Below are 10,871 nucleotides of genomic sequence, written 5' to 3' on the forward strand. Positions count from 1 at the left end.
TTTGTATTATTATTACTAGCAGTAGTTGTACTAGTATTAATAGTATAGTAATGATGGTATGTCGTTCTTATTTGTCTTCGTCTTCATCTTGTTTCTGTTATTATTATTATAAATCCTAGAAGTAGAAGTTGTTTTATAGTAATCATGGACATATTTATATATATTTTTTTGTATTATTATTACTAGAAATAGTTGGACTAGTATTAGTAGTATACTATACTAATGATGGTGTATTTACCTTCTCGTTAATTATCTTGAATTTATGAATAATAGTGTTATCATTAGTAATATAAATATTATTAGTATTAGTACCAGCAGTAGTAGTAACGTTATAATGTAGATAACATTTATCTACGACTATTATAACTATTAGGATCATTATTGTTATTGTACAGAATCGTCCACTGCTGCTGCTGCTGATATTTCCGACGGGCCATGAAGGCATCATGTGTCGCAGGGTGTCATGGCGGACAGGAAGCAGCAGAAGAAGATGAGGCCTCAGACTCTCGGAGCCGCGGGTTCGAACCCTTCTTCCTCCTGTGTCAGTCCCTCGTCTCCTCTCGGGTCTCAGTGAACACCTCCTCCGAGGCTGCAGCCGACCTCAGGTCAGTTTCTAATATCGCTGCGTCCCGCGGTGACGCAACAGGAAACATCCGGAGCTCCGATCCCGACGCGTCTTTATCATCTTTATCATCTTTCAAATGATTTAACACGTGGAACAACAACACGCAGCTTTATCCTCATTTGTTGTTTAACGTTCCATTACGAGTTATAAAGTGTGGCTAAAGTTCGTTAGCATCCTGGAAGTTAGCAAACTGTTTGTATAATAATAACAACCTTCATATGTCACGTGGAACATCTGGCTGTACATGTGGATTCGGGCCCAGCTGTGAATCTGACATCTGGATGTTATCATGAAGCCAACAAGGCTCTGGATGGTTTGAACAGTTTTTTAATTTGAGGCCTCTGAGGTTTATGTTTTAAATTATGAATAATAGTGGACCTAGTATAGATCCCTGTGGTGCACCTTTTCTTAAAACTCATAAAGTTACAGTCATCAGCCACGTCAGCTCGAGTTCTACCACTGAGATCATTTCCAAACCACTTATCCAATTGTTCAAGATTCTTTTATTAGTTCAGCTCAAGTTGTGGAGATTTCCACAACTAGCAGATGAAAGTGTTGTGCAAATTAAGATTATATCTTTTCACCGTGAGCAATCTAACGTTAAAGATGGAGAGATCTTTAAAATATTCCAGAACCAAATGGCTGGGACGTTGCGTTCCAGTGACAAGAATCAGTTTAAACCAACAAACATATTTAAAAACAACAGTTAAAGCCAGTATGTTGAGGAAATGCAATCGAGTGAGCTTCTTTGAATATTATAACATTCATTTACATATCTCCTGCTGCGTCCTTCATTTGTGAAACTCAGGAGAAAGTCCTGACCCCGCTGTGCAGACATTCTTCATGTCTCTTATCTGAGGCTTGTTGCTGCTCGTGGCCTTGTGCTCACCCTCATCAGTGGATGGGGGAGGGGGGGGGGGGGGCACGGTTGCCTTTTTATGGCCAGGCTGGGCTCAGCTGTGGAGAACCAGGGATTTGTGTCACTCTGTTGTCTGCACTGGTCCCAGCAGCAACGGCAGAGTGAGCAGCTGTCTCACTGGGGTTGTTGGCGTATACAAGGTGCTGAGTCATGCTCCGGTAAAGAATGTCTCTATAGCTGCAGGAAAGATCCCTCCAGTTTGTATTTCAAAACTTTCAAACCAGAATAATACATGTGAACAGCTGAGTTTGAAGAAGGTCGTTCACAGTCGAGCTGTTTCACTGTCGTTACTGGTAATTGCAAGCTTGCACCAGTAAGGGGCACCACTAGCATTGAGACAGACTGTACACTGCACCAGTAGGTAGAGTGGTTTGTGATGTACCAGTTCAAATGTACAGAGCAGCTCCCAGACAAACCTAACTGAATAGTCGGGACTGTTGGAAGCCAAACTGTTATGGAACTGTGATTCAGACTCAGACCCTGCAGCCGGTAAACCAAGCCAACTCTGTTCTTCAGTTTAAATGAAACAAGATGAGGCTTTGTTTTTGTGTAATCTGAGCTTGTTGCCTTTTGTATTTGTGCTCACTAATCTGAGAGTAAAGTTCATACAGATGTTTGCAGAACTCGTGCATCTCAGCCTCGTCCACATTACAATGTGAAGATTTAACATCTAATCAGCAGATGAACTGATAATCAAATTTAATATGGGGGTTTTGACTGTTGTTCAGACATTAGTAAAATATGCTTAGCTCATCTTGGGCTGTAGAAAGTTGCCATTTCTCACTTTATTCTTCTCTCAGTGTCTTTCTGCAGTAGTTTGAGCATCTTCATTAGCAACATGGTGCCCGACTGAAGTCACAGGCCCTCTCATCAATCTCTTCAAGGATTAGAAAAAAATATACACCCCCCCAACCATCCTCTCGGTTTATAGACAGGATGTTACCCATGAAACTGGACAAGGGACCTTCAGTAACTGAGCCGCAGGTAAACACCGGCTGAAAGAGGCTGCAGAACCCTGAAGCTGCACAAGTGTCTTTCCACCTGTTTAGTTCATCTGTGAAATATCAAGCATCAGTTCCACCACAAGCGTTTCTTAACGTCATCTTAAGAATAATTTCTAAATACATTTTTTAAGATATATATCAACAGATGTATGGGTATAAGTCAGCCTCCAGAAATCCAAACAAGTCTGGCTCTACTTGTGAGTAACAGCCGGCCTCCTCCATGAGTGTTTTTATCCAGAATATAGCCACAGGTCATGAGTTCATCTCCAGGGGAAGACAGACTGTATACTGTTATGGTACCTGATGACAGCGGGGGGGGGGGGGGGGGTCAGAGACCCTGCCACCTACATGGCGAGAGCCTGTGCAGGTGGGCGGGGGGGATGTTTGGCTGTTACACTGCTCTCTCTGTGCTCCTCACTCATAGCTGATGGAGTGTTTCCCCCTCTGTGCCATGTCCCTCCCTCTGCCTCGTCCCTTTGGAGAGTATAAATGTCTTTAAGCTATTCCTGGAGCAGGTTGGTAAACACAAGTTGCTCAATTCACTTCCTGGCTGCTGCACTTTGAAGATAACTTCATGTTTTATATTCGTGATAATGCGGCGGGGGGGGGGGGGGTATAACGGCCAAAACGTGGAAGACGAAGACCAGATGTTATTGTTGAATGACTGAGCTGTTTTCAGGGAAGAACATTTTTAGCATTTGCACGCAGGACAGTGGTCGTAAGAAATCCCTGAAACGACTGGGTGAAAGGAAAGCTCATCACTTCTATGTAAGGAGAAGCCATTTCCCTTCTAACATAAAGACGATGGCTTAAACAGGAGTAAGGAAGATGTGTGTCTGCCAGTGCAGATCTGGGATGTGAGGCCCTGTCTGCCCTTCACGGGGCAGTTTGATCCCTTAGAGCCGTGTGCACCGCTGCATTGTTGAACCCCGGTGTGGAATGTGTGCTAAGTCCTTTGGCCAGAGGACCAGGGGCCTTATTACAGCCTTTAAACAAATCTCTGTAAAGAGATACCTGTGTATTTCGAGAAGGAATGATCATCTCCGAATGTTGACAGGAGGCTCTGATTGGCCGTTAAATTCACGTCTCTGTGAAGTGAACGGGTGGTTTTGAAAAAGTCAAAAGAAGTATTTTTGCTTTTTTTTTTCCTCCTGGCGATGATACAGGAATGTAGACCTGAAATTGAATCCACAACACAAGGTCTAAACCCAGTGTAGCTCTCTGTAAGCTGCAATGAGTTATATGAAGCTATAAATAGACAGATTGCAGTATCATATAAACTCTTTCAGAATTAAAAACCGACTGAAGGGTCAGTTTTATAACACAAACAGAAAAAAATCTATATAAGGGTTCATAAAATAAAAATATGTGTTGAGTGTTGATTTCAACATTTTTGATGAAGGCTGCAACAGCTCATGACCCAAATATATTAATTTCAAAGCTTCATCCAGCAACAGACTTCTCGAGTGGCTTTTCTGTTTTGAATATTGTATCATACAGTTTGTGATAAATCATTTTCTGCTGATTAATTTACTAATTTCAGAATCTGTATCCAATAGACTGTTGTTTGTGACGAGGACCAGTAACAACCTCATATTTCAGAAGCTGTAACTTTCATATTTGTTCGGTGTGTCTTCAGGCTAATGTTAGTTACCCCTCTTTCGAAAGGGGGTCATGTGATAGAAGACTGACGAATCATGACTCAAAAGACGTTTGAGTGTGTTTACATCATCGTTTTCAAAATAAAACCCGGTCAGCACTCTGCAGCGTTTCCAGACTTCTGGCTTCTCTGAAGCTCTGGAGCAGCGTGGACGTGTTTTCAAATGAAAACTTATCATAGTGTGGATCTAGCCTCAGACCGGACGCTCTATGTTTCTGCTCTGGATTCTTCTCGCTCCTCTCAATGACGACTTCCTCACACCGACTGACCACAGACACATACCAGTAGAAAAGGGGGCGGGGTCTACACTCTCTCCACAGTGTACGCTCACGGCATGTTAGGTGTTCTCTCCCCCCCCCCCCTCTGGAAATGGACACTGCTTGTGTATTTATAGACCCTGAGCACAAGCGAGCTCTCTTTCTTAAACACAAGTAAGGAGCTGGTCGAACTCTCGAGCTCCGCTGTTGAATATTCTAGACTGTTTTTCCCTGGGATTGTATAACGTGCCTGGAGGAAGTCAGGTAGGGACACAACAGCTGTAGGATTTGATTTTCAGTTTATTGGAACCTATGTCCAGTAACATTGGTAAAACGTCGGCTTCATGTCTCTGCTGTTATTCGCTACTTGGCTTGTTTTTGCTTCTAGGCATTCCATCTGGGATTGAAGAGGCAGATATGAAACTTAATATACATCTTTTGTTTTTTAACTGTGAAACTTTTCTTGAATGAAATAACATTATAGATATTTCTCATTTACCTTTGGCATTATAGATCACTGAGTTTCCATCAATCATCAGTTCTAATAATTAATTAATAGATTTGCTTTTCAGTTGTGAGAATTTAAATGTTGAAAGTCTAAACAAGTGATTTTAAGTCTTTGGGCTTCAGTAAACAATTTTTGGGATATTTTATTGAACAACTATTTATTAATCAGGAAAAAATCTGTAAAGAAATCGATAATAAAAGGATTTGTTTGTTGTACCAGGTTGATTTAAGCTTTGATGCATGTTTCTGGTGTTTCTCTGTCTCATAGATGAAATCAACGTTCTGATCACAACCACCAGAGATGGATCAACCAGACAGAGCCGATCCGGAGAAGCCCGTCCTGCAGACGCAGCCGTCCACGCTGCCGTTCTTCGACACGGCTCACGCCTTCAACCTCCTGCGGGGAATCCACGAACTCAGAGCTGAGAGAAAGTTTTTCGATGTGACTCTTTGTGCCGAGGGCCGCGAGTTCCACTGTCACCGCACAGTGTTGGCCGCCGCCAGCACCTACTTCCGGGCCATGTTTACAGGAACCCTGAGGGAGAGCGTCATGGACCGGGTGGTTCTGCACGAGGTGTCGGCCGAGCTTCTGGGTCTGCTGGTGGACTTCTGCTACACGGGGCGGGTCACCGTCACTCAGGATAACGTGGACCTCCTTCTCAAGACGGCCGACCTGTTTCAGTTTCCCTCGGTGAAAGAGGCCTGCTGTGCTTTCCTGGAGCAGCGGCTGGACATTTCCAACTGCTTGGAGATCCAGGACTTTGCGGAGGCGTTCGCCTGCAGAGAGCTGGCCACCAGCGCTCGCCGCTTTGTCCTGAAAAACATCATGGAGCTGGCGAAGGGGATGGACTTTGAGCGATTACCCTGGAAGCGCCTGCTGGAGTTCATGTCCGATAATGAGCTGGGTGTGGACAAGGAGGAGACGGTTTATCAAATCGCAGTGCGCTGGGTGAAGGCCGATCTGCAGCGGAGGCTCCACTACTGGCCCGAGCTCCTCCAGCAGGTCCGACTCCCGTTCGTCAGGCGGTTCTTCCTGTTGGCCCACGTGGAGAGCGACCCGCTCGTCTACCTGTCGCCCACCTGCCTCCGCATGGTGAACGAAGCCCGCAGCTTCCAGTCCTGCGAGTACGACCGCCATGACCGGCCCTGCCACCGCATGCGGCCACGGCCATCCACGGGGTTGGCAGAAATCCTGGTAGTGGTGGGAGGCTGCGACCAGGACTGTGACGAGCTGGTCACGGTGGACTGCTACAACCCCCAGACGGGTCAGTGGCGCTACCTGGCTGAGTTCCCTGACCACCTCGGAGGGGGCTACAGTATAGCTGCCCTGGGAAACGATATGTACGTGACAGGTAAGACGATCAAAGACACTCCAACATCTTTCTAACACACTTTTCTACTACACAACACTTTGAAGGGGATCTCCAGAGACAGTGTGGTTACAGTGGATACAGTTGCTGTGTGTCTTAGACTCTGTTCTGTGGAAGTGTCAGTCAGTACATTTCCACTCCTGCTCCTTCGTATTATGAATTGGTCGTCAGGCGTGAGGGCTTAAAAATAAACCACCGGCTCTTTGGCTGGTGTCTGTGTTTGTGTGTCTGTCTGTGTGTGTGTGTGTGTGTGTGTGTGTGTGTGGGTGTGTGAGTAAGACGGGACATGATGTGCTGCCAGGACACTAGTGGTGTCATCATCAATATCATCAGCATCGTTTTCCCTTGAGTTTCCCCGACACATCATCTGAGACCTTGAGTCAGAGATGGAAGGAGACAGATGACCGACCATGAGATTAGCAGTTAGCTCAGTGACTCCACAGGAATAACACATGTTTACGTTTACAGGCAGATTTAATCTGATTTCACCTGTGATGCAGCTTATTTTGCATATTAAAGAAATCAGAGTTTCTGTATTTGAAACCATCAGAAGCTTCACTGACTGTGTCTCCCAGGTGGCTCCGACGGCGCTCGCCTCTACGACGGCGTGTGGCGCTACAAGTCCAGCGTCAACGAGTGGACCGAGGCGGCGCCCATGCTGAAGGCCCGCGAGTACCACAGCTCCTGTGTGGTGAAGGGTCAGCTCTACGTGGTGGCGTCGGACAGCACCGAGCGCTACGACCACGCTCTGGACTGCTGGGAGGCCTTACCCGCCATGCTGCACCCGATGGACAACTGCTCCACCACGTCGTGCAACGGACGCCTGTACGCCATCGGCTGCCTGACCGGAGAGGACACCATGGCCATCCAGAGCTACGACCCAGAGGCCAACCGCTGGGCCATGGTGAACTGTGGTCAGCTGCCTCCCTGGTCCTTCACACCCAAGACGCTGACCCTCAACGGCCTCATCTACTTTGTCAGGTCAGAAGGAAACAGGTTCTTAACAGTTTCACATCTGAACTGACTCTGAGGAAGTTTCTCTTCATGGCTCCTGTAGTTCCCTCATTTCTCTGGAGCCTTCCTGCTGCTTTTATAAAGAGAGGCTCATATTGTGTTATTAACTAAGAACATTTTATAACTTGGTGTTTGTTTGCAGAGTGAGTACTTAGAACTTGCCCTTAAGGTACATTTGGCTGGTAACACTATTTAATACATAGCTTTTGAAGTGCTGGACCTTTTCTTGAGTTGTTTACATTTTCCTTCTGGTAGTTTTCTAATGAAAAATATCTTTTTTGATTTCTTATTTACATTCTAAAGTCTGTAAGATCAGCAGAACACTTTGGGTTATATGAGCTTTCAGTCAGTTTATAGTTAAACCACAATTTATAACAATACCAGATCACAGACTTCCTCTAACGCAGTAAACCTGAGGATATAATTGATTAGTGTTTATTAGACGTGACTAGTTCAATATTTATGAATCATGGGCTGCTTTTGCCAGTGGCTTGACTTTGGTGTGTTTCTATTTGTAGGGATGACTCAGCGGAGGTGGATGTTTATAATCCCCAAAAGAACAAGTGGGACATGATAAGTCCGATGACCCAGGTTAGTATTTCACACCATGTGTTTCTCTGCTTTCGTTCTTCTTGCACAATCCCTTCGTGATCTCTTTGGGTCAACAGGTCCAAAGATGGTGATGAACACGCACATGAACACAAGTGATGAATGAGTGAATGTGGTCAATGATATCAGCCTGTTTGTATACTTTAAATCTATTTGATTATATTGAGATTACTCAGAAGTTTTATATGTTTCCTTTAACCTCAAGTTGGTTTATTTATATTTTTTTCTAACACTTATTTTATTTTACTCATATCTATTTGTTTAACCAGCTTTTTGTTATTTTCAGCATCAGTTTTTTGTTGTTATATGTTTTTAATCATTCAAATATTCCTTATTTTTCTAAAGCAAGAACAACTGATTCATGCTCATATGATAAACGTGTCTGGTTTTATATTTTTACCCTTATTTTAACCTCATTTAAAGTATTTACTAACAATCCTTTTCATTATATGTTTTCACTCATTTTTTTGCCCCAAAACTGATAAATAACAAAGTAAAAGTCCATTTATTTTTTCCTATCTTTTTCCCAGGTGCACGTTGGAGGGAGCGTTGCAGCCCTGGGCGGTAAACTGTTTGTGTCCGGTGGCTACGACAACACGTTTGAGTTGTCCGACGTGGTGGAAGCCTTCGACCCGACCACGCGCACGTGGGCCCTCGCCGGACGACTGCCTCAGCCGACCTTCTGGCACGGCAGCGTCAGCATCTTCCGCCAGTTCATGCCCCAGGTGTCCAGCGCCTTCCGACCCGCCGACGCCCCCGAGACGAACCCCATCCACCTGCACCGCCACCAGCGCCAGCAAGCGCTCCACAACCTCAACAACAATATCAACCAGGATGTGAACCCGGCGCACTGAGTCTGGGCCTTGAAGCCCTCTCACGTGTTTTCAGTCCTCATCGTGCTGTCATTGGCTGACTGTGAATTCACCTCATCACATGGTGAAGATGTTGAAGGCTGAAGAGACGAAGGAGCAGAATCCACCCGAGTGTGAATGTGTCGTAGTGACAATCATGTCTGTGACTGGATGAAGAACAGACAGGTGGGTTGCTTAGTCCTGTTCACAGGGAAACAGTTCTGGTTGGTTCCTGTAGAAGAAGAGGGAAGTGTCTGTATGCTGCTCTTACAGGGAAGTGGGCGGAGCTTCTTTCCCAAAGTCATCATCCTTTAAAGTTTTTCTCTTGTAAAACTGAAACATATGGTGTGAAAACACTGCTGAAACAATTCATCACTTATCGCTCAAAGTCATCTGCAGATTATTTGATGATCATCTTCTTTTTCAACTATAAAATGTTTCCTGGAGGTTCGAGCATCTGTGTTTTACGGTGTACGACAACACCGAACATTTGAAGACGACACCTTCGGCTCAAGGAAACATTTTTCTCAATTTACAGACAAAATTGCAGAACATCAGCAACAACAGTCGGAAATGTTTCTTTTTTAAATGCATTTTTTATTTTAAGAGAACCATGAGACTGGTTAACTGCACCCTTCCTTCTGTGAAGAGCAGTAAAACAGATGCTTCTCTTTAGGTTTTATTCAGGAACTATTAACCACACGGGGGATGAGAACATCTGTGAGTCATCAGCTGATCACTGTGGAATTTATTTTTCTACAAACGCATTAAATTGTAATTCTAAATCACACACAAGCACCAAAGTGAGTGTTTACAAACCTGGTGAGGCTTCAGAGTGAGGTCTGACAAATGGCCTCAACAGTGGTCGAGTAGCATTGTGGGTAATGAACGTGCCAGTTCAATCTTTATCCTTGAAATCAGTTCAGAGTCCGACTGTTACTTTAGTTTATTATTAACCGTGATTCACCAGCAAGAAAGAAGCCAAAACAACAACAACAACAACAATCTGTCTACATTCCACAAACATTCAACAATCGATATTTAGCAGTAAACGGACAGAAGGCTTCATCGGATGTGTTGACTTGTACGAGCTGAAATATGGATTGGTTGCACTTGTCTAATATAACCAGTGATAATGAGGTTGCACCCCCCCCCCCCCACACACACACACACCTTCTTTAGAACCACCAGCAGAATGTGCATGAAGTATTTTCCTACAGAATTGTATTTATGATTTTTTTTTTTTATGGATGCATTTGCTTAAGAACCAGAGCAGTGACACTAGTGAAGGGTCGGCGATCTCAACTGGAAAATCTAAATAATTTGTGCTCTTGTGTAAAAGAAAAAACAAAAACGTTTGCTTTAATGGAAATTGTAATTTTGTGTGTTTCCATAGAACGTAGTCGTACGCCGGCCATTTTCCTCTGACGTCACATTCAGGGTGAGGAAATGCAAATACTGTTATGAACAGTTCAAATTCAGCCACTTAAGAATTGAATCAAGCATTTAAAATATAGAATTATATTACAAGCTTGATTCCTTTGCATCTTATTTCCCATCCACCCCCCCACCCCAACCCAGTGTCCACCTGTAGGCTCCTACTGGGATTATAAATATTTGCTCATCACTCCCCTTTATATAAAAGTATTCTAATCTAGCCTGACGTCAGAGGAACATCACTGCAGTGTGACAATGATCTGTGCTGTTGTTGTTCATTATAGTTTTCATACAGGTGTGTGTTGTTGAATCAGTTTTGTAAATATAGTATATTCATATCCTTTGTGTTTCTGTAATGTTTACAGTATAGTTACCATAAATGAAACTGCAGGCAGACCTGAGAGTTTATTTTGCTGAGTCACTTGAGTTGTGCGATGAATACGAATGTTCACTTATAGATTACAGACTGTAGCTGTGGCAGAGTGTGAGAAGTCAATAAAGTTTTTTTTTAATGATTTTCAAGCGTATGTTTTTGCCCATAAAGCTTTAATCATAAACCGCCGTGTTAATCTATTCACACAATGTTCTGACATCTGTAAACCAGGAACATCTCCAATC

General features: G+C 44.0%; 1 protein-coding gene across 2 annotated transcripts; it reads left to right on the plus strand.

Annotated features, from left to right (window-relative positions):
- The first annotated feature begins 457 nt into the window (after nucleotides 1-457).
- Nucleotides 458-10,770, plus strand: klhl21 (kelch-like family member 21). Of its 2 annotated transcripts, none has more exons than XM_062391381.1 (5): nucleotides 458-605; nucleotides 5,241-6,324; nucleotides 6,918-7,323; nucleotides 7,875-7,947; nucleotides 8,496-10,770. In XM_062391381.1, exons 2-5 carry the CDS (start codon nucleotides 5,274-5,276, stop codon nucleotides 8,817-8,819), a joined length of 1,854 nt encoding a protein of 617 aa, XP_062247365.1. In that variant the 5' UTR covers nucleotides 458-605; nucleotides 5,241-5,273; the 3' UTR covers nucleotides 8,820-10,770. The 2 variants fall into 2 exon arrangements, with proteins under 2 accessions (XP_062247365.1, XP_062247364.1); XM_062391380.1 differs by lacking the exon at nucleotides 458-605 and adding an exon at nucleotides 4,326-4,729.
- Nucleotides 10,771-10,871: the final 101 nt, after the last annotated feature.

Source organism: Platichthys flesus, chromosome 7, assembly GCF_949316205.1.
Source record: "Platichthys flesus chromosome 7, fPlaFle2.1, whole genome shotgun sequence".
NCBI lineage: Eukaryota > Metazoa > Chordata > Actinopteri > Pleuronectiformes > Pleuronectidae > Platichthys > Platichthys flesus.